The sequence below is a fragment of the Neoarius graeffei genome, chromosome 22 (genome assembly GCF_027579695.1).
Source record: "Neoarius graeffei isolate fNeoGra1 chromosome 22, fNeoGra1.pri, whole genome shotgun sequence".
Taxonomy (NCBI): domain Eukaryota; kingdom Metazoa; phylum Chordata; class Actinopteri; order Siluriformes; family Ariidae; genus Neoarius; species Neoarius graeffei.
The window spans coordinates 42,969,148-42,992,574 of record NC_083590.1 but is presented as its reverse complement, the minus strand read 5'-3'; the positions used below and the strand labels follow the sequence as shown (position 1 = coordinate 42,992,574).

The 23,427-nt window shown below is 43.6% G+C and overlaps 1 protein-coding gene across 1 annotated transcript; it reads right to left on the bottom strand.

Annotated features, from left to right (window-relative positions):
* Positions 1–1,149: 1,149 nt before the first annotated feature.
* On the bottom strand, positions 1,150–22,805 carry LOC132870315 (centrosomal protein of 55 kDa-like). Its single transcript, XM_060903946.1, has 5 exons — positions 22,786–22,805; positions 4,025–4,176; positions 2,617–2,915; positions 2,374–2,445; positions 1,150–1,428 (listed from the first exon to the last, which is right to left on the bottom strand). Exons 1-5 carry the CDS (start codon positions 22,803–22,805, stop codon positions 1,150–1,152), a joined length of 822 nt encoding a protein of 273 aa, XP_060759929.1.
* Between the last annotated feature and the right edge of the window lie 622 nt (positions 22,806–23,427).

The following is a 23,427-nucleotide window of genomic DNA, read 5'->3' as shown; positions in this document are numbered from 1 at the left end:
AAACTTCGCGCGAGTAGCCTACGTCACGTGGTTTAATCGACATTTTTTGATTGGCGCTTTTAGGGTCCTCCGATCAAACAATTTTTAGGCAATATCGGCCGATCATGATCGGCGTCTGATCAATCGGAGCATTGTTATTATTTACATTGCTGTTTACGGTAGAAGTCAGAACATAATGTTCTGATGTCAATAAGAAGAAATGCAGGATATAGTAACAAATGCCATGAAAGTAAATTGTATTTTGTCACCAAAGAAGATTTATAAATAAGAACAAGACTTAGTAAGACAATTCAGAAGATTAAAAATATGTAATAAAAAGGCTTTCTGTGTAAATTTACTCAAAAACACACCCAGGTGGAATGCCTCACATGTAAAGACATGTGAGGCATTCCACCTGGGTGTGTTTTCTGGATTGAGGCATCAATAGCCTCCTTTCCCCTGCACTCTCCGTAATCTCCATGCTTTAAATAGGTTTAAAAATCTCCATGCTTTAACTTTGGTGACTGACCCCTTGAAAATGGTTCCTCCAGGAACGATGATGTTTCAGTTGTCAAGACAACGGAAAAACTAAAATACAAATACAAGAGCATTTTGTTTTGTGCACAAGAGCATTGTGACGTATCTTTCTGTTTTTGTATTTTAGTTTTTCCGTTGACAACTGAAACGTCATCGTTCCTGGAGGAACCATTTTCAAGGGGTCAGACACCAAAGGGTTAAAAATGATTTACACATACGCAGCCTAATTCAAGACAGATCTGATTTCCAGCATGAGGACCACTGAAAGGGAGTCCTATGCCACTTCAACACCTTTGAGATATTATCAGGATAGGAGGAAAAATACAAAATTATGAGAAGTAAGGTGGCTTTAATGTATTCAAAGCAGGCAAACACATTATGAACAAAAAGGTACATTACAGCACGTTACCCCAAAAGAGCTAAATTAAAATTTACCTTAAATATGTTTCACATTAATGAAAAGCCAATACTTCTGTAAATCCTCAAAAGCCCAATCAACAACAAGCACACCCTAGATTAAAGCAAAACTAAAATGCCACAAACTTCTTTGGAATACAAAAATAAAAAATTCTGATAATATCGAGCCCTAAATTATCCCTGTTTCTTCTTCCTTTTTTTTGGGGGGGGGGGGTCTTAACTAAAGCAGTGGTCATGATGTGCAAGGAGCTCTCGGTGCTGGCTTGTAGGGTACAAGGCCTTGCAGTTGGGACACTCCAGAAAGCTCTCATCCAACATGCTGGAGCTCTTTACTGGAGATGTTGGGTTCAGGATGCGGTCTTGAATGGTCATCTTCTCCAAATCCAGCCTGTATGAGCTCGGCACAGAGAACCGAGTTTCAGAAAATAAAACCCCAACAGGTTCATTGGTGTGGACTGATTCAATTACATTTGCAACTTTTCCCTCAAAGTGATACTGAACATGCAGTCCTGTGCAAAAATCTTAGGCACGTGTAAAGAAATGCTGGAGACCGAAAATGGCTTAAAAAAAATAATGAAAAGAAAATGTTTCAACATTTAAAAATATATAAATACTGTAAGCAGTAAGCCATAATAAAAGAAAGTGTCAATGTTTGGTTTGAGACGAACCTTTGCTTTTAAAAAAAAAAAAGGGTACAGTGAAGCTGTAGGTTTTACTGAGCATCTTACAGAACCAGCCACAGTTCTTCTGGACACTGTCACACTCGCGTCTTCATTTTGCACCAAAACCCAGTTGCCTTCATTATGTTTTCTTTTTTAATCTGAAAAGTGCTCTTATGTAACATGCTGCTCAGAAACAAACTTTTTTCCTGTGACATTTAATTTTGTGCTGGAAAACGAACATTTGGACTCTAAAATGTTTTTGTACTGACTCGATAATATAAAAGTCATAAAATAGAAATCTATAAGTTTGTATGAAAAAAAACCCCACCACAAAACCATAACCATAGGGTGCCTAAGACTTTTACACAGTACTGTATATCTGAACATAAATATATAACTGAAGAGCTACGGCTGATCAAGTGTCTTGCTCAAGAGAAGAACAGGGTCTTGAAGTGCGTTTCGAACCACTGATCCTTCATTATAACACCTGATACGTTCTGATGAACATCCTATGCTGCAAATGAACTCTTTAGCTGATTGAACCGTCAGTGTTGAGAGTGGACTTACTGCTGTCTCAAAGCGTGTGATTTGGTCTCGAGCCTTGCGAAGCTCCTTCAGTACTTTATGGAGCTGGCGCTCTAGACATTGACGGTCCCGTTCCTCATTCTCAGAGTTTCCAGCAACCAAATGGATTTGCATAATAAAGTTAGAAATGCTTTAGAGAATCTTTCCAACATGTCTCTGGTATTATAATGTTCACCGAAACAACATTTTATACCTGTTGCTCTAAAACTGCTATTCTTTTCTGATCTTCATGCTGAGTCAGGAGAGATTTCTGAAGAAGGTTCACCTTTCAAAAGGAGAAAACATGAGGCTTGTAGCTGAGACAGGGACAGTGCAGTTGACCTGCAGTGCATGCACTGAAAAAAAAATGCTTGGAAGAGGATCCAGTGATTTGATCTTGTATTTATTACAAATATACAACATTACTGTACGACCCATGCTGCGGAGTTCAGCGTACCTGCAGTAGCAACTCGGCCGCTCTCTTCCTTTCCTCCTCGATCCTTACATCAGCTGCCTCGATCTCACACTGCAGTCTGGCTACTTGCTCCATATTCAGCTTCCTTTCCTCTGCTGGAATCTGTCGGCCACTTCTGCGCTCCTCCTGGGCTCGCACCACTTCACGGCTCTTCTCTTCATACCTGGCCTTCAGCTCATCAAGCTCGGCCTGTAGGTGGCACGCCCGTTTGTGTTCCTCCTCCATCTCCCTCTGGCTCTCCTGCAGCTGCTTCTCCTGCTGCATGGAGGCAGATGACTGACCTGGATCACAGGAGTTTGGAACACAGACCTCTGGATATTACCTTTCGTGAAGTTAAGAGAAACCTGAAGCATCCATTAATCTTTAAAGGCAGGGTATGTTATTTTTGAGAAACGTGTGTTATATTTCTTGAAATTCGCTTTACATCCTGATAGCAGTGAATAAATCAATTGCATCAAAATCAATCATCGGGCTGGAAAAAGCTCCTCCAATCATTTCATTCAGTCCAAATTAAATGGCTGAATGATCTACCTGCCCGTCCACCTATGAGACGCAGCGTACACTCTGCCCATACATCAGGGTTGGACATTAACTGTTTTACCCAACTGCCACTATGGCTGCTCAAGTCCAAAATCTACCACACACACACACACACACACACACACACACAGGTGCTTGAAAGTTTGTGAACCTTTTAGAATTTTCTATATTTCTGCATAAATATGACCTAAAACATCATCAGATTTTCACACAAGTCCTAAAAGTAGATAAAGAGAACCCAGTTAAACCAATGAGACAAAAATATTATACTTGGTCATTTACTTATTGAGGGAAATGATCCAAATATTACATGAGTGGCAAAAGTATGTGAACCTTTGCTTTCAGTATCTGGTGTGACCCCCTTGTGCAGTAATAACTGCAACTAAATGTTTCCGATAACTGTTGATCAGTCCTGCACACCGGCTTGGAGGAATTTTAGCCCGTTCCTTCGTACAAAACAGCTCAGCTCTGGGATGTTGGTGGGTTTCCTCACATGAACTGCTCACTTCAGGTCCTTCCACAACATTTTGATTGGATTAAGGTCAGGTCTTTGACTTGGCCATTCCAAAACAAGTTGTACTGTGCACCAGCTGAATTGATCTGAAGTTAAACATGCTGAATGCTTTTTGAGAGTCATGTAGATAAGACAACAGAAATCAGGAATGTACGTACAGTGGCTTGAGAGGTCAGCGAGAGTAATTTACTAGCCATCAATGACTAACTGATAAAGCAGGTACAGGGAAGAACAAGGTCACCGTTTCTATAATAGAAGAACTTTGCCATTAAGGAAGAAAAAGTACAGATGTGAAGTGGACCTTTAAAAACATCTGGATATCTGGTGAGGCCCTACCTTCTGAATTGGCCTCTTTGTGCTGTTGTTGGAGTGTTTGCTTGGCTTGGTTTAACTGCTGCTCGAGCTCTGCAGTTCTGGCCAGAATCCCCTGAACATAGGCCTCTCTTTGCTGGTCATAAACACGCCAGTGCTGATTTTTTTCCCAAAGCCTTACACAAGGAGAAAGGAAAAAAAAAGAAAAAAAACCCATCAGTATGTAATGTTTTTGCCTTTAAGATGCTAGTTATGCTGAAAAGCAACAGAAGAAAATCTGAGGGTCATGAGGTGTCTCCACTCACATCTCGCAGTTGCTCCTGGACCATGGCAACCTCACTTGAAGGAACCTATTAAAATAGATAAATTATGTGATTCTTCAATTAATACACAAACCTACGGCTGCATATTAAAACATTTTTATACCATAATGTTGTTCAATACACAAATCTAATGCCCAGTCTTAATGTACTGTACTTGCAACTTTTTAAATGGTCTCATCAACCACAAAAAGACACTCACTCAGAATTATTCAATACTAATTAACCCTTTCACCATTGCATAATTTTTCCAGAAGGGGTTTCTCTACTACAATAAGACCAGACTGGCGGTATGCAGTGATGAAAGGGTTAATCTATCTAGACAGTGGTCCAGCCTGCAGAGGAAAATAGATAAACTTATGACACTAGGTCTGCTGGCCTCCAGTAAAGGTTAAACCATATTAACAGAAAGAGCAGTTATTTGCATCTGTTCAGTTTCTTCTCTTTTTAGCACTATGAGGTAAAAAATATTTACTTCCGTATTTTTGCCGATTGTTATTTATTCATTTGGCCAGCACACTTCTGCAAAGTGACTCACGCAAACATAGAACACAGGAGTTAAGGGCTTTGTGGCTGTTGGACAGTCCTGGAATTTGAAGTCAAAACCTTCTTGGACACTGGGATCAACCAAGCATCTGTGCTAATCATTAAAATCAGATTAGAACATCTGCTGATTTGTACTGTGGATATTTGAGGGGGTGGGCAGCACGGTGGTGCGGCGGTTAGCACTGTCGCCTCAATTCAGTTTGTGTCTGCATGGGTTTCATCCCATAGTCCAAAGACATGTAGGTCACCTGGCTACTCTGAATTGCCCACAGGTATGAATGAGAAAGTGTGAATGGGTGTGTGTCTCTGTTTTAGCCCTGCAATCGATTGACAACCTGCTCAGGGTGTGTCCCGCCTCTCAGGATTGACTCCCGGATTGACTCCAGCCTTCCCCGCAACCCTGACGGATAAGCGGATAACGGATGTTATTTGATCCACATTCACTGGATATGAGCAATCGTGTACTCTGATTGGCTACTTTACTACTAGGTTATCAGCTCATATACGTTGAGTAGAGAAAAACAAAATGGCGGAGTGTGTTGCTGAACCAACCGAGGACGAAATAAAAACTACTTGAAAACAAACCCCACCAAAAAAAAAAGTTACAAAATGTGGAATGAAAGTATTTTTCAAGAATTATTATTAACGCATTTTTCACAAACTGCTACTGGTCATTTCGCCAGTTTGTTTACATTCAAAGCAGAAATTTTGTTGGACATTTCGTATAAAGTTTTTATTTATCAAATTTGCAAAAAATAAAAATGCTCCGTTTCTCAAAATCCTACGGAGCCATAGAGGGGACATGGTGAATAAAAAAATAAAGCGTGGGAACGACTTATAAGGCGTGTGCACGAGATATTAATGCGCGCGCACGAGTTATAACCCGTGCGCACGCTTTGCGTTAAGGCGTGTGCTCGGGTAGTTAAAAGTGAGGGGACGAGTTACAAATCGTTCCCTCGCTTTCATTAAGGCGTGCGCTCGAGTTATAAAGGCGTGCGCACGGGTTATTAAAAAGTAAGGGAACGTCTTAAAACGCGTTCCCTCGGTTTATATCCAAGGCGTAGGAATGATATCCTATGTCGTTCCCTCGACTTATTAAAATATTCCCACAATATTCTTGTTTTCGTTTATCTTGTTGCCTACACACACACACACACGTACACACAGGCTGTAGCTCACCATGGTAGCTCCGGAAACACTAGACGCTATTTCATTATATTTTAGTATTGGACTCAGATACACAGAAATCCTCGATGCACTTGCATCCCAGCATGGCTTTATTATAAGTCTGAGACACCTCAAGAGAGTTCTGAGAGAGAATGGGCTTCGCTGTCGTAGTTTTTCTGACCTAAACTCTCTTGAGGTGTCTCAGACTTATAATAAAGCCATGTTGGGATGCAAGTGCATCGAGGATTTCTGTGTATCTGAGTCCAATACTAAAATATAATGAAATAGCGTCTAGTATTTCCGGAGCTACCATGGTGAGCTACAGCCTGTGTGTACGTGTGTGTGTGTGTGTGTGTAGGCAACGAGATAAACGAAAACAAGGATATTGTGGGAATATTTTAATAAGTCGAGGGAACGACATAGGATATCATTCCTACGCCTTGGATATAAACCGAGGGAACGCGTTTTAAGACGTTCCCTCACTTTTTAATAACCCGTGCGCACGCCTCTATAACTCGAGCGCACGCCTTAATAAAAGCGAGGGAACGATTTGTAACTCGTCCCCTCACTTTTAACTACCCGAGCGCACGCCTTAACGCAAAGCGTGCGCACGGGTTATAACTCGTGCGTGCGCATTAATATCTCGTGCACACGCCTTATAAGTCATTCCCACGCTTTATTTTTTTATTCACCATGTCCCCTCTACGGCTCCGTAAAATCCAGTGAATGTGGATAAAATAAAAGTTATTCCACTCAATCTTGTCGTACATGGCTTATAGCTTACTCAGTGCTACGCGCCTCATCAGCTATCAGCTCATCAATTTCGTGGAATAACTGTTAAATAGAGGATGGATGGGTATTACTACTGAATTTTAGAAACTTTGTTTGACAAACAACAGACAAAGGCCAGGCAGGGGTGTGTGTTGCATGGACAAGTGTGAGCGTTTTGGGGAAAATACTACCATCTAGTGGAGTAAAGCCCTACAAACACCAGGTAGACTAGGGCCATTAGGGAGAGCATCGGGTTACAGAAAATACATCAACAGAATGGCCTAAAGTAGACTTTATTCAAATTCTGTGAGTTATATGTCATAAAAAAGCTTTTTGGAAATGATAAAAATCAAGATAAAATGAATCTGTGCAGACTAAGCAATACTCTGGTTATTCAAACGATCCTACAGAAACACATAAAAAGGTCATAAAAAGAATTTTCCCGACACCCGATTATTTTTGTTTAGTGGACCGAAAGCTACTGAATTTGAATCACAGACTTCCAAAATTTTATTTGGTTTTTAAATAGAACAATTAATGAATTTAGGGCCACGTGGCCCTAAATTCTCCGCTATTTTTTCCTGCTTCACCATGACCCAATTCAAGATATTACGTCATGCATCACGTGGTGGGCTTTCCCCATTCACGCGAGGCATTGTGGGATACAAATTTGAAACAGGAGAGAAAAATGGAGGACATGAGTGTGCGAATGAAACGTGAAAGACCAACTACAGTAACGGAAAGTGAGAAGAAAAGACGTTATGTTATATACGAAGGAAAGGAAACGTAGGACCAAACTAATAAATATCGGTGGTTAGAGAGCACCTCGGTGTGATCAGCTGTTTGTTTAGTGACAGAATGATGGAAGTCAGTGCACGGTCAAGGTAAACCTGTAGATGGCAGTAATGCAACACTGTAGATGCCAGCTGCCGTAAAACCCAAAAGAAGAAGGTAAACCTGCACATGCACACACGGACTTCCTTTGTCTGCTTGACTGTGCGAAGCGAGCGATTTCATGCACATTATTTGCTCAGGAATCGCCTCAAATTAAAGAACTTCCCAGCCACAGAATGGCCTGATATTTTGTGAGATGTTACAGAAATAAATCTCACAATGACCACATTTCGGAGGGAACGAAATTTCACTGATTTTATGAAATCGAAAGGCCGTCTAGCTTTAATCAAACTGTTTCCTCTGAATAAATCTCTGGTTGCACCTTTTGTACAGATGCATATGAATGAACTCTACAAAGTTGATGCGTTCCAAGAATAAAAGAACTGTTTCATACACGCATCTCCCATAAAATCTGTATTTAATAAAAAGCAATGATTTCAAATAATGGGAAAAGGCGTGTTTAAAATTAGCATCTGCAACACTCGCATACAGTCCCTATTTGGTGTAAGTTGAATTTTGCTAATGTGCAAACCCAGTCTTGGCTAGAAAACCTGTAGTTTTTGGTAGCCAAAACTTGTAGTTTTTGTAGTTTTGCCCTGTAATATGTATTGTGTTATCCATTACTTATGCATAAGCAAAATGTTCCGTTGTATGCCATTGCTTAATTGAATTGAGTTCAGGTCTTTGGAAGTTTCGATACTTTCTGGTGATTGCTAATATTTCACCTCCAAACTCATTGAAAGAATGTCTGGAGAGGATTTAGTGTTCTGAAGTGTTTTCAGTAAATACTGATGCTGTTCTGATGTTTCTCAGATGCCATGTTGCCCTGATAACACACATCTTGTTAACCAACCAATTTAATAATACATCTTACAGTATCTTGTGACACCAACTTGTTGCAGACATATAGGTTGGGATTTTACCATGTTATTGGTATAACAAAGAAAAATGTTTATTTTCATGAAGTTTTATTGTGAATAAAATGTCACTACTTCTACCACAGTTGTTGTTGTTGTTGTTGTTTTTTTCCAGATAACAGGGCTGTGACATTATGTGGCACCCTGGATAATGCATTGGTATTATTTGTGTTATTAACTGGGCCACCCCCTTAATTAGGGGCCGGGCAGCTAAGCTGCCAGGACCCTACTGTTTTCCTCAGTGTTCTTCTTCTGAGGAAATCCTACTTCCCATGCACGTTCAGTGAAAATAACTTTGCAGAAAGCTCCAGTCCCATGCCAGATTTACTCAACTCCAAGCACATGTCAATATTCCTCATGGGGGGGGGATCACAATAAGCGTTTAAATTTAAAAACTTTAAAAAATCATAACAAACCAACCGTACGTGCTACAGTATTGCAACTTTCACCAAAACGTAGCCCCAATACTTTAGAAACTTTTGTACATTTAAACTCTGTACAAATTATGAAGTCCATCACTCTGTTTTTTTCAAAAACTGTAAAACTTATTAAAACCTATCTCCTCCCACAATGTTTGCTCAATCGACACCAAACTTGCTACAGAGCATCTTCAGACTGCTGTCCACAAACTATCCATTTCAGATTTTTGATTTATCAAAAATTGAGCCTACAGTGCATCAAAATGTTTTACTGTAAATGGTATTGTTAACATATACTTGCAAATTCTTGCTAAAAACATTTTCAATGTTCATTAAAAAAATGACAATTTTGGAGTCATAGTAGATGATGTTTGGAAAATATCAATTTTATCTCAAAAACTGAATTTTTACAGCATTTTGAATTTCACTCTCATGCAAACAACTGGAGTCAATGTAAGTGGCATTTTTAAACATCAGATTTTCTCTTATGAAGCAAAACACTTATCGTTAAAGGTCTCACTGCATCGTTTTTTCATTAATTGTGCAGTGGTCTCTAGTATGAATGAATGCCCTGTGAGCCGGTTTTGGTGAAAAAAATGCTGTGGTTCTCCTGTTTCAGGCTGTTCTAGTTTGGTGGAGGAGTGGGTGGCGGGAGAACGACAGGATTTCAGCTCTTTTTCATTAATATTCATGACATGTAAACGTGTTACCTCTGATTGGCTAACAGCACTGTGACGCTACCTCCAGTGGGTCCAGTGGGTGTCTTTTGTAAAAACTGTTTTGAGTTGCTATTACGGTCTCGACATCGATGTTTTGACCAATAACAATGTAGATAACACGAATTTTACATCACATTCAACGAGATTTAAACGAGACTAAAGATGGCGACTTGCACATAAGGCCATCCTTAAAAAAAATCCTTTTCCTGTCCACCGGGTGAGCAAAAAAATTTTCAGTCGGGAAGGAGGGATTTTTTTTTTTATATGGATGGATAAGAAATCACAATGCTGTGTTTGCTTTTTCTTTCAGTACTTTTTTATTACAAAAGCAGACACATTTAATAAAATGACAGTTTAATCAACTGAAACTTGTATAAAAACTTTAAGTTAGGATTTTAAATGCTGACTGCAACATTTGCAAAACTTTTACAAAGGTACTTAAAATGTCCGACACACGGACTTTTTGTAGTTCTAAATCGACCGTTAGGCCTAGTTCGGATGAAATTACACTATTAAAATGATCACTGAATGATTTGTTTTTCTGAATCTTTACTATTTTGTTGTTCGCTAGAATACCATTTTGCGATTTCACACTTAAGAAAATGTTTGAAAACTCCGGATCTCCTTCCTTCATGATGGCTGCCATTTTTTTGTGCTGCACGGAGCATGCGCAGAGCTGATTCGACAGGGCTTTCCACAAGCGCCGGCTGCCGGCCACACAATTAAGTCCAGCTGGCTACTTTAATGACTATTATATTTGTAGCCCACAGGCTCTAAATATTAATTTTCGATTTTAATAAAATTAAATGTTTATCTAACGGACTGACAATGTCAAACTGAACCGCACTCATTTAAGTTGTGATTCACGCTGTTTGTACCGATAATAACCACAAATTCCCCGCCAACTTCGTTGATCAAGGGAGAGTAACTCATCCGCGGCCCCGACATGCAGTGTGCACGCGCGCACTCGGCGGAGGCGACAACGGAGGGAACAGAAGCAGAGATAACGCTTATTTTGTCTCCGGTAAACCAGTCTTCTCTCGTTCAATTATATGCTGGCATCAAAAGACACCGTTGGTTGTAAATGAAACCAAACTGAGTCGTTGGAGTGTATTTTCATACACAAATGGAGAAATGTTCGCTGAGTGTTTGTGTAACCCCACTGCAGACCGTTGTCGTTAATTCATAGCATGCTCAGTTGCTTGAATGTGTCATGCACCGAAAATAAGAGATTTACAAGCCAGGAACGCCTCATGATGCAATACGCAAGAAAAGAAAAGATTTACTGCCATTTTACTTTGTATTTGAGTAAAGTGAATAAATAAATGGTCTGTGGAAAATACATTTAACCTGGGAACTGCGTGCACAGGAGTTTATTTTGTGTTTACTCCCCCTGGCTGGCTACTTATTTGTCATGGCTGGCTAGTATGAGCCTTAGTGGAAAGCCCTGGGAATGTGTAAATGTCAAGTTCGAGTTTAGATTTACGAACCCGAAAAAAATGTCGAAAAACCGGCGTTAAAAAAAAAAAATTCACCCGCACAAACGGCACTCACCCAGCCGGTGGACCGGAAACAGAACATTTTTTAATAATGGCCTAATGTGTAAACATCGTTGGAGTTAATAAAGTTTGAACAGCATGAAGGAACATACCCCAACCCCCCGAAATTAATTTTAAAAAATTCTCAACGGATTTGGCATAATATAAAAAGGTCGTTTTTTTACTCAGAAAAAGCGGAAATCCGCCGAAAAGCGGAAAACTCTCATCCCTGCCTAGCTTGTGACCATGTCATGCATGCTAACGTGGAGAATATGAACATGCTATTTTGTAACAAAAACCTTCGAACAAAAAGTTCATGTTTTACTTACAGCTTGTGAGCTGGTGGTCGATCGTCTTGACGGTACAGATCCAAGTATTAAAAACAACCTTGAAGCAAAACCACTACTGAAGGCACCGAAGTTTGAAAAGTCACTGTGCTTGAAATGATCAGAACACAGTACTAACGTTGCATTATACTTCGCTGGTGGTGTTCCAAAGATAAATTCCAACCATTTCTTCTTCACCTCTTCTATCTTGGGCAAGAAATGCAACGCTGATGTGTTACTGCCACAAATAACACAGGCACGAACTTGTTCAGACATGTTTTCAACTTGCTGTTAGGTCCTCTTCGTTAGCTACTGACGAGATGGGCTCTGCTATCTCTCCTCGCGCTTAAATCCGAACTTTCTTCCCGTGGGCGGTCGCAAGCCAAGGTGGGCGAGGCCATGAATACTAATTTTCGAAGTGACGTATGCTTGTAGGGCTTTTTCAGATTCACTCGTTTTTCCAACTATTTTCTTTCATAAGCTAATACAGGGGTAGAATTTAGGGATGCGCCGATACCAGTGTCGGGCATCGGGCCGATACTTCGTTAAAATACTCGTACTCTTATTCGTACATAAATTGCCGATACCATGCACCGATACCACTCAACAGTGGACTAGGCAGGCCTATTTCACCACATCAAAATTAGGCGGATGTGATTGTCCTGCGCGACTTCAATCTCTAGGGGGAGACAATGAGCTGGAAACTTGGCTTCGGAGATTCTGTTTGCAAGCTAGTGTGAAACTGAAAGTATCAGACCATGGACCACGTTTTTCAGTGAGAAGAGTAAGCAATGTCAGCAATTTGGGAATACTTTAAGATAAAAGACGATGACAGGAGTAAGGCAGATTGTAAGATCTGTATTGCTACGGTGTCGAGGGGTGGAAAGGAAAGTACATCGTTTAACACTAGCAATTTGATTAAACATCTGAAGACGCACCACAGTGCTAAGCACACAGAGTTCGCTAATGCTAGTGCAAGACCGCAGCAGCCAACCTTAACGCAAGTCTTTCAAAAGCGAGAGAAAATGTCAAAAGACAGCTATTCTTTTAAGTTCGTTTCTTAAGACACGTATTTTTAAGTATGTTACCTCGCTTGTTGACAGTTTCGGCGAACACTTCCGCCTTCTTCAAAACAGTCACCAGATGTCGAGTGGTGACGTGCCTTATCAGCTGATGTTACTCTATGGAGGCGTGAACGTCCCGCCCAATTTGACAGGTAGTCCACGCCTCCTGCTGTCAGATCGCTGCCCCAGGACTGCGCTCCAGGTATGTGACAGCGCGTACGCTCCCTCATCCCGGTTCATGGTCCTCTGCGCCCGCTTACGTATCTCCACTGCCTCCAAAATCCAACGCTGATATCTATTCTCTTCAGCGCGAATGACTCTGGCCTCTTCCCAATTCATAATATGATTTTGTCGTTTGCAGTGGTCTGAAATGGCTGATTTTAAGTTTTCTTGGCTTGCTTTTTCTTTTTCGGATCTTGTGAGTCTTTTTGTTGTTTCTTTTTCACATTCTAATTGGTGTTCTTTCCTGCGAGTGTGGAAGCATCTGCCCATTTCACCAATATAGACTTTATTTGAAGAATATAGACTGTTATGAATATAGACTGTTTTGAAGAAGGCGGAAGTGTTCGCCGAAACTGTCAACAAGCGAGGTAACATACTTAAAAATACGTGTCTTAAGAAACGAACTTAAAAGAATAGTTATAATTATCAGACATAATGAATTTTCACTACATATGTCAAAAGACAGCTCACGGGCCATAAAAATAACAGAGGCTCTTACTTTATAGCGCTCGACGACCAGCCACTTTCGGTGGTTGATAATGCTGGATTTCGCCGTCATCTTTGTGTGTTAGAACCACGATATGAAATTCCCAGTCGCCCCTACATAACAGATGTAATGTTGCCAAAGGTGTATGATGCCATGAAAAAACATGTTCGGTCCCTGGTGCATCATCATGCACCAGGGACCGAACATGTTTTTTCATGGCATCATACACCTTTGGCATTAATTGTGGCATTAAGTTTCACAACTGATATATGGACTAGTAGTGTCTGCCCAATGTCTCTCCTCAGTTTAACAGCTCAGTGGATAGATGATGCATTTACGCTTCACCACATCACTTTACAAGCTAAGCCATTTCGGGGCTCTCACACTAGCCAAGCAATAGTTAATGTATTCGAAGATCATGCTACAGATTAGTTGGCTGTGTTAACTAGGCCTATGCAGCACATATTTTCCTTTTCTGGTTCTATTTACAATTTGTCTAATGTGATGACATTGACTTATTGAAGGCTTTTTTGTTAAAAGTCAGAATGATCTGTTTATTTTTGGCTTGGAATAGCCTTTTTTGTATTTTAGCATTATAATAGGCTTGTCATAATCTGCTGAAGAGGAAAATAAAACCTGCCTCCAAATTATTTGCTTTTTCATGGAAACCCAATCTAAGAAGTATCGGTACTCGGTATCGGCAAGTACACATACAAAAGTACTCGTATCGGTTTGTAAAAAAGTGGTATCGGTGCATCCCTAATAGAATTACATTTTCACATGCAGCATGCAACTCGGAGTGAACTATGGTATTTCAAAAAGAGCCAGTATTAAACGTTGTTGGTGGAAGGGCACCTTTAAAAACAAATCACCAATATTTCCATGCTGTCAATATGCAATTTATGTTGTGGCAGCGGGGGCGTGGTCAAGCGCCGGTCTGTGACAGGAGGGCAGAGTCAGGGAAGGTAAGTGGCAGAATCACTACACCTGATGTCAATTAGCCTGTGTTTGTGTGTCTTCCCAGTGACCGCGCCCTATATAAAGAGAGAGAGAGCAGAGGAAGTGAGCTCTCTCCTGAACCTGATGACTTGTGTGTGTATGACTGGGAGAGTTATTTTTGTGTCTGAAAAGAACAAATAAACCATAAATTATGGAACTTTATTCTGGCCTGCTGTCTTTCTGTGCTCCTCCCCCTCCTACGAACTGCCACAGTGGTGCTGAAACCCGGGCCGGAGCACAGGAAAAGAACAGCCCCATGGAGTCCTCCCCCTTCGCAGACCTGGTCCACGCCCTTGCCACGGCCCAGCAGAGCCAGCACCAGGCGCTAGTCACCCTCCGGAAGGAGCAAGAGCGCCGGTTCGAGGCCCTGGTGCTGGCGCAGCAGGAAGATCGACAGGCGTTCCGGCACCTCCTCGCGTCGGCGGGGTCCACCATCTCCACCGCCGCGGGCCCTTCTTCCCTCACCCTAGCTAAGATGGGCCCGCAGGACAACCCCGAGGCCTTCCTCACGCTCTTCGAGCAGACAGCAGAGGCCTCGGTCTGGCCGGTGGAACAGCGAGCGGCGCGCCTCCTCCCCCTGCTAATGGGCGAGGCGCAGCTGGCCGCGCTACAGCTCCTCGCCGACCGCCGGCTGGCCTACGCGGACCTTCGCCGGGCCGTCCTCCAGTGGGTGGGGCGCACCCCCGAGCGACAGCGCTTCCGCGCTCTGTGGCTGGAGGAAGTCGGCCGGCCGTTCGCGTTTGGCCAGCAGCTCCGGGACGCCTGCTGGCGGTGGTTGAGGGCCAACAACCGCGACGCCGAGGGAATCCTCGATCAGGTAGTGCTGGAGCAGTTCATCGGCCACCGCGGAGTGGGTCCAGTGCCACCGCCCGGCGTCACTGGATCAGGCCATCAAGTTGGCGGAGGACCATTTGGCGGCTGTTCCGACGGCAGGACAGCGGACATCCTCTTCTCTCTCCTCTCTCCCCCTCTCTCCTCCTGTGTCTCGTCTTTGCCCCATTCCCCCACCGCGGAGGCGGGGGCCGGCCCCGCCCCAGCCGGCTCGTCGCACCCGCGGTGCCCTCCCGTTTTTCCCTTCTGTGTCTATCTCTTCCCCCCCCCCCCTCAGGTGAGTGAGCCCCAGGGCGCCGGTGCAGAGAGGAATCCCGGGCCGGTTTGCTGGCGCTGCGGGGAGCCGGGCCACCTCCAACAGCAGTGTTCGGCAATGGAAGTGGGCGCGGTGGTTCGGATCCCCGATGCACCAGGAGCTATCCTCGATCGGGCCAGAGCGTATCGCATACTGGTGAGTATCCAATGGGATACATATCAGGCGTTGGTGGATTCTGGTTGTAATCAGACCTCAATTCACCAAAGCCTGGTGCAAGACGAGGTATTGGGGGGAGCACAGGGGTGTGTGTGCACTGGGATGTTCACAGCTACCCTTTGGTGTCGGTCCACATTATTTTCCGAGGGGAAAAATTTATAGTAAAGGCGGCGGTTAATCCTCGCCTCACTCACTCGATAATTTTGGGGACTGATTGGCCGGGATTCGGGGAGTTGATGAGTCATTTAGTGAAGAGTGGGTCCTGCCATAGTTCAGCAGGGGGAGGTCCCGGTGTCGCCTTGGCGGGAGCAGCTGTCACAGAGCCGTCTACGTCATCTCTGTGTCAGAGTGAGGAGCCACAGGCTCCTCCTCCCTCTCTCGGGGAATCCCTTGCGGATTTCCCGTTAGAGCAGTCGCGAGACGAGACTCTGCGGCATGCGTTTGACCAAGTGAGAGTAATTGATGGTCAAACGCTCTCGCTGAACGCCACCCCGTCCTTCCCCTATTTTTCTATTATGAAAGATAGATTATACCGAGTGACGCAGGACACTCAGACGAAAGAGCAAATCACACAGCTTTTGATTCCAAAAAGCCGCCGGGAATTGGTATTCCAGGCGGCTCACTTTAATCCCATGGCTGGACACTTAGGGCAGGATAAGACACTAGCCCGAATAATGGCCCAATTCTATTGGCCGGGGATTCGCGGCGATGTCCATAGGTGGTGTACGGTGTGCTGCGAATGCCAGTTAGTAAATCCAGCGGCCATTCCAAAAGCGCCTTTGCACCCTCTGCCGTTAATCGAGACCCCTTTCGAAAGAATTGGGATGGATCTCGTCGGGTCATTAGATCGATCAACACAAGGGTACTGCTTTATATTAGTTCTGGTGGACTATGCAACGCGATACCCGGAAGCAGTGCCACTCCGCAATATCTCAGCACGCAGTATTGCGGAGGCACTCTTCCGCGTCATCTCCCGAGTTGGAATCCCGAAAGAGATTCTGACTGATCAAGGCACCTCGTTTGTCACGTACACTAAACGAACTGTATGGGTTATTAGGTATTAAGCCGATCCGCACCAGCGTTTATCACCCACAAACGGACGGTTTAGTTGAACGGTTCAATCGCACCCTCAAGAATATAATTAAAAAATTCGTAAGTGAGGACGCACGTAACTGGGATAAATGGCTCGAACCCTTGTTATTTGCAGTGCGAGAGGTCCCCCAAGCCTCCATGGGGTTCTCCCTGTTTGAATTATTATATGGGCGTAAGCCACGCGGCATTTTAGATGTGCTGCGAGAAAATTGGGAAGAGGGACCGTCACCAAGTAAAAATGAAATTCAATACGTTATTGACCTGCGCGCAAAACTCCACACACACACCTAACCCAGGAGAATTTGCGGCAGGCCCAAGAACGACAAACCCGCCTGTACGACAGGGGTACTCGCCTTAGGGAGTTCGCACCGGGAGATAAAGTACTTGTACTGTTGCCCACATCGAGCTCCAAATTGATCGCCAAGTGGCATGGACCCTTTGAGGTCACATGGCGAGTCGGGGACATCGACTATGAGGTGAGGCGAACGGACAGGGGTGGGGCGCTACAGATTTACCACCTCAATCTACTCAAACTCTGGAACGAGGAGGTCCCCGTAGTGTTGGTGTCGGTGGTTCCGGAGAAGGCGGAGCTGGGGCCGGAGGTTCAAAAGGGAGCATTGGCATCGCGTACCTCTCCGGTCCCCTGTGGAGACCACCTCTCCCCGACCCAACTCACGGAGGTTGCCCAGTTGCAGACCGAGTTTTCGGACGTGTTCTCGCCCCTGCCTGGCCGCACCGACCTCATAGAGCACCACATTGAGACGCTCACGGGGGTGGTAGTGCGTAGCCGCCCTTACAGGCTACCCGAACACAAGAAAAAAGTGGTTCGGGAAGAACTCGAGGCCATGCTCGAGATGGGCATCGTTGAGGAGTCCCACAGTGACTGGAGCAGCCCGGTGGTCTTGGTTCCCAAGGCCGACGGGTCGGTCCGGTTCCGTGTGAACTACAGAAAAGTCAATGCGGTGTCTAAATTCGACGCGTACCCAATGCCTTGTATTGATGAGTTGCTCGATCGGCTAGGCACGGCTCGCTTTTACTCGACGCTGGATTTGACAAAGGGTTATTGGCAGATCCCCTTGACTCCATTATCCCGAGAAAAAACGGCCTTTTCCACACCGTTCGGCTTACACCAGTTTGTCATACTTCCTTTTGGGCTGTTTGGGGCGCCTGCTACGTTTCAGTGGCTGATGGATAGGGTCCTCCGCCCCCACACCACCTATGCGGCCGCATACCTCGACGATATCATTATTTATAGTAATGACTGGCAGCGGCACTTACAACACCTGAGGGCCGTCCTTAGGTCGCTGAGGCGAGCGGGTCTCACAGCCAACCCAAAGAAGTGTGCGATTGGGCGGGTGGAAGTACGGTATCTGGGCTTCCACTTGGGCAACGGGGAGGTGCGTCCCCAAATTAACAAGACAGCAGCAATTGCGGCCTGCCCGAGACCCAAGACCAAAAAGGGGGTGAGACAGTTCCTGGGGCTGGCTGGCTACTATCGTAGGTTTATACCTAATTATTCGGACGTCACCAGCCCGCTGACTGATCTCACTAAAAAGGGGGCACCAGATCCAGTCCAGTGGACGGAGCAGTGCCAGTGGGCTTTCTCTGAGGTAAAGGCTGCACTGTGCGGGGGGCCACTGTTACACTCCCCTGACTTTTCTCTCCCTTTTATGTTACAGACGGATGCGTCGGACAGAGGGCTGGGGGCTGTGTTGTCCCAGGAGGTGGAGGGGGAGGACCGTCCAGTGCTGTACATCAGCAGAAAGCTGTCAGTACGTGAGGGGCGCTACAGCACAATCGAAAAGGAGTGCCTCGCGATCAAGTGGGCGGTCCTCGCCCTCTGCTACTACCTGCTGGGACGCCCTTTTACCCTCTGTTCGGACCACGTGCCCCTCCAGTGGCTCCACCACATGAAGGATGCCAATGCGCGGATGGTACCAACCCGTTGGTATCTGGCACTCCAACCCTTTAACTTCAAGGTGATCCACAGGCCGGGGGCACAGATGGTTGTGGCGGACTTTCTCTCCCGTCAAGGGGGGGGAGTCGGCTGCAGGCCGGACGGCTGCCCGGCCTGAGTCGGGCGGTGGGGGTATGTGGCAGCGGGGGCGTGGTCAAGCGCCGATCTGTGACAGGAGGGCGGAGTCAGGGAATGTAAGTGGCAGAATCACTACACCTGATGTCAATTAACCTGTGTTTGTGTGTTTTCCCAGTGACTGTGCCCTATATAAAGAGAGAGAGAGCAAAGGAAGTGAGCTCTCTCCTGAACCAGATGACTTGTGTGTGTGTCTGACTGGGAGAGTTATTTTTGTGTCTGAAAAGAACAAATAAACCATAAATTATGGAACTTTATTCTGGCCTGCCGTCTTTCTGTGCTCCTCCCCCTCCTACGAACTGCCACATATGTATTATCAGATAATTGTTTTGATAACAGAATTTGTCAGATGTCTCACTGGCATCATCTTCAGCTTCTTTTGGCCTGGTTGCAATGTAAAAGCGTAACATACTCAGCTTTGCAGTCATGTACATAATGCCAATACAGGGTTTCCCACACAATGGATTCCTAGCGCCACACGATCGGACTCGCGATTTAAAAAAAAAAAATTCCATTGTGCATCGTTCCGTTCATTTATGGTGCTCTTTCTTCTCGTTCATGCGCGTGCGCGCGCCCAGAGACAGACGGAGAGGCATGCTAATTAAAAAGTTCCAGGGATGAGAATTTTCCGCCGATCGGTGGATTTCCGACTTTTTCAGACCAAAATGATCGTTTTTGAGATCGATGTAAATCCATTGAGAAATTTTCGGGGGGGGGGGTATGGTTAATGACCTGTGGTCACCTTATGACGCAGACATCCCAAGTCTCCCGGAAGTTCCGGGAGTCTCCCGCATATTGATAGTGGTTCCCTGATGCCCGCACATTGGAGAATATCTCTCGGAATCTAGAGCAAGCGAGGAAGCGCGTGCACGCAAAACATTAATGTCTGCCTCGCGCATATGACGGAGTGCGCGAGGGAGCGCGCGAGAGAGCGCATGCTAGACAAAGAGCATCCTGATTGGGTTACTCAGCAAAATAAGCCAATCAGCTTTCAGTGTGGGCGGGCTTTTATCTCTTTTCTCGAGGACCGAAGCTTTCGGTTGAGTCAGTGCAGCCTACAGGATCGTAATGGCAGTGTGTGTGCGCGCCCCAAAAAACCAAAATACAAAACCCACTTCGCGTCAGATTACACAAAAGAATCTCCCTGTCTAATAAGGGTCAAAAATAATGACAGTTTCGCGCGATGTACTGTTTGCAACAGTGAGTTCAGCATTGCCCATGGTGGCTTAAATGATTGTAAAGGACATGTTGAGGTGAGGAGTGTCATTTCATGTGCATTATATTTAGGTCTACAATAGGCTGTCATGAAAAGACCAAACTTCGTGAAGATTTCCGTAAAGTAACAATGTATGAATATACATCATATATATCATATATATATATATATATATATATATATATATATATATATATATATCAAATACACGTCATATATAAGTGTTTCTCTTTTATAAATGGGGTTAGCTTATCTAATGTAGCATGTTGGGGAGAATCATAGTATCATATCTATATTTCTGATCAAATTTTAGGTATGATACCATGTATAACACTCCTACTTATTGCTCATTTCATGGGGGGGGAATTGCTGGCATGTGCCGTGCGGGAGCATCTGCCCAAATTTTTTAGGCCGAGATGAACTTAGTTTTTTATTTAAAAAAAAAAATTCCAATATGTAATGCCCATTGTACATGCCTGTTCTTTAATTCAAAATCACCATCTTGATCTTCAAATTGACCATATGGTATATGTATTACATTACACAACATCCTGTCCAGATAAAACCTAGTTAGTACACACAACAGTTGAAAGGGAAGTGATAAGTGATGTTGAATGTTGCCTGCTTAATATGCAGGACCTCCTGCTACCATGATAACATCAGAAGAAAGCTTAAGAGAATATGATAGAACTTTTTTCTGGTTTGCACTTCATTTTAAAGGATTAGAGTTATTCAAAGACATAAATAGCAAAAATGCAGAAATATAATACTGTAGAGCTCGTTTATATTAAAAGGTGCATTGATTTTTTGAAATCATCAAATGTGAATTGATTAAAAACAAGTCTCTTGTACCATATTAATCATTTTCACCTGGTAGTCCACCAAGAAGGGGAGTTTATTTCCAAATACATTGCAACTTTTTGCTGATAAAATTAATGGTTTTGGGGTAAAAAAAAAAAAAAGCCAAAAATCATTAGCTCCCTGCCCTTGGGCCCTGCTGGGTGCCTGCAGCCCCCAAATCCCTGGCTTTTTTTCAGACTTTTTAAATATTTTTCATTCTCATCCCTGAATAACGCAGCCTTCCTGATTCGCCTTCTGACCCCTTATTTTAAAAGGTAGCCTACGTCGTGCTCGTGATGAGCTTTATCATAGCCTTCTTGGCTTACATGAAACGGACATCCCTGAGTCAGGCTATAAACCAATTTTGATGCATACAGTAGCAGCTTGACATGAGGAACTGGCCTTATTGCATTATCCCGTTTATCCCGCTTCAGCATTCATGCAAGTTATTAATAATGGCTTGACATTCACAATAAATAAGGCTTTCCCACTAGCCTAAATAAAAATGTTATACTCGCAGGGATGCCTAGTTGATGCTATCTGAGGCATAAAATCTGAATATTTTATGAAACATCTTTATTAGCTTTATTGGCGAAGTAGATAAATCATCACTGCACTGGATTTCTCAGCTATGAATAGGGTACGCACATAGAAATTCAGTATTCCTTTGTGTATATATGTGTGTGTGTGTATATATATATATATATATATATATATACACACACACACAATATATATATATATATATATATATATATTTTTTTTTTTATGTAATGGAAATTTTTAGTGCTTTGATGAAGAAAATGTATTTTTTTAATCCATAGATTAAAACAGACCTCAGGAGTAGGCTCCAAGGGGAACACCTGGCAGCCTGCTTACGAATCTCCATAAATGGTCCCGAACCCTTACGATAGGGCACTTGAGGTTTTTTTTTTTTTTTTTTCAGGAAGCCACACAGAATTAAATGTTCTGATAGGGCATGCAGGCTTTGCACCAATTAGGGTAATGCTTTTTCATTGTTAGTTGCCTTGGTGTTACCTTAAGTGGTTTCTTACATCTAATTATGATATTTTATTATTATTTTGTTGTTACATTATACTTTATTTCATTTTAGTATTGGTTGAGGTAAGTGTTGAGTTCAATATTTAAAATAAAAACCTCCAGCTTGTTTTTTGCAATTTATTCCTTGAATGTCAACTAAAGAATGATTGAAAGATTGCCACCAAAAAGGCAAAAAACTAAGGTAAAAACTAAACTTTAACTTCAATTTTGGTGAGTAATTTTCACAAATTTAAAAAGACAGGTTTTCCACCAACATCAAGCTCAGCAAACTAATGGCCTGCCCTGTAATGTAAAGTTGGGTCAAGGAATGAAACCAGGCAGGGTTCTGGTAAAAATTGTTTTAGCTGTCTTCTCTTAAAGAACTTAAAAGAATTTGGATTGAACTGAATAATCTCAAATGCTTCTTGTAGCTTTAAAATAGTCCCAGCAGGTGACTCTGAAGAAAAATACTGTGTGTTTGAACACCGCCCGCTGTAAACACTTTGCATATACCCCAATGACCGACTCCACCGACCGCCACAACACCACTGCGCACGATTCCCTCATCAGCACAGTGGAGCACCACAAATTGCTACCTGGTCTGTGGGAAACAATGCAATAGACTGGCAAGTTTCATCGGTAAGACTGTTCTGTTTGAAATCGCACAACTCAAACTGAAAATCAGACACTGGTCCTTTAGGAGAGATCCCACCAGGAAAGAAAAGCTTCTGTCCTTCTTCAACAATAGCTTTTAATCCAGCATCAGTTGGCAACTGTGTCTTTCTAGTGCCACCGCCCTGTTTTGTCCTCACCTGTTTGGCTCCTTTACCATCATCATGAATCCATCCTATCTCTACATTTCTTGTAGTTCTTAGCTTCTTTGTGTCCGTTGTTCTTGTGTCTTCATGTAATGTCTTCTCCTTCGTGCTTTTCTTTCTGACTCTCATTTTCTCATGAAGTTTCTCCAAAAGCCCTTGCTTTCGTTTGGGGAGGGACTTTTTACTTCTGCAGAAATTGAAGACAGCAGTTCGGTCACCGTAGGAAGGAATGTAATTTGCCAGAGTTGCATCATCCATGAGTACAATGACCTCATGGTCGATCTGCACAGAGGAGGACATAAAATAAGAAACAATGATGTTTTTCAATGTGCACATGCAAAAATGTTCAAGTGATGTTACACGCTCTCACTGTGAGACAGATTCCAAAGAGATGTTGCCTGCAATCATCGTTTACTGTATTCTGGACCCTTTCCATGCACGTAGGAAAAGCCATACATCTAACCCTTGGAAGCACTGTGCTGTTTATATTACCCGTTATGGCGGCGCACAGTAGAGCAGCGGCTTCTCGAGCTCCCGGGACTAAGCCCTTTTTTAGTGCTAGTTTAGAGCTAATTCAGCATGTGAAGTACAGCCCAACCGAACTTATGCTCATCAGAGATAGTTCGGTTACTACGA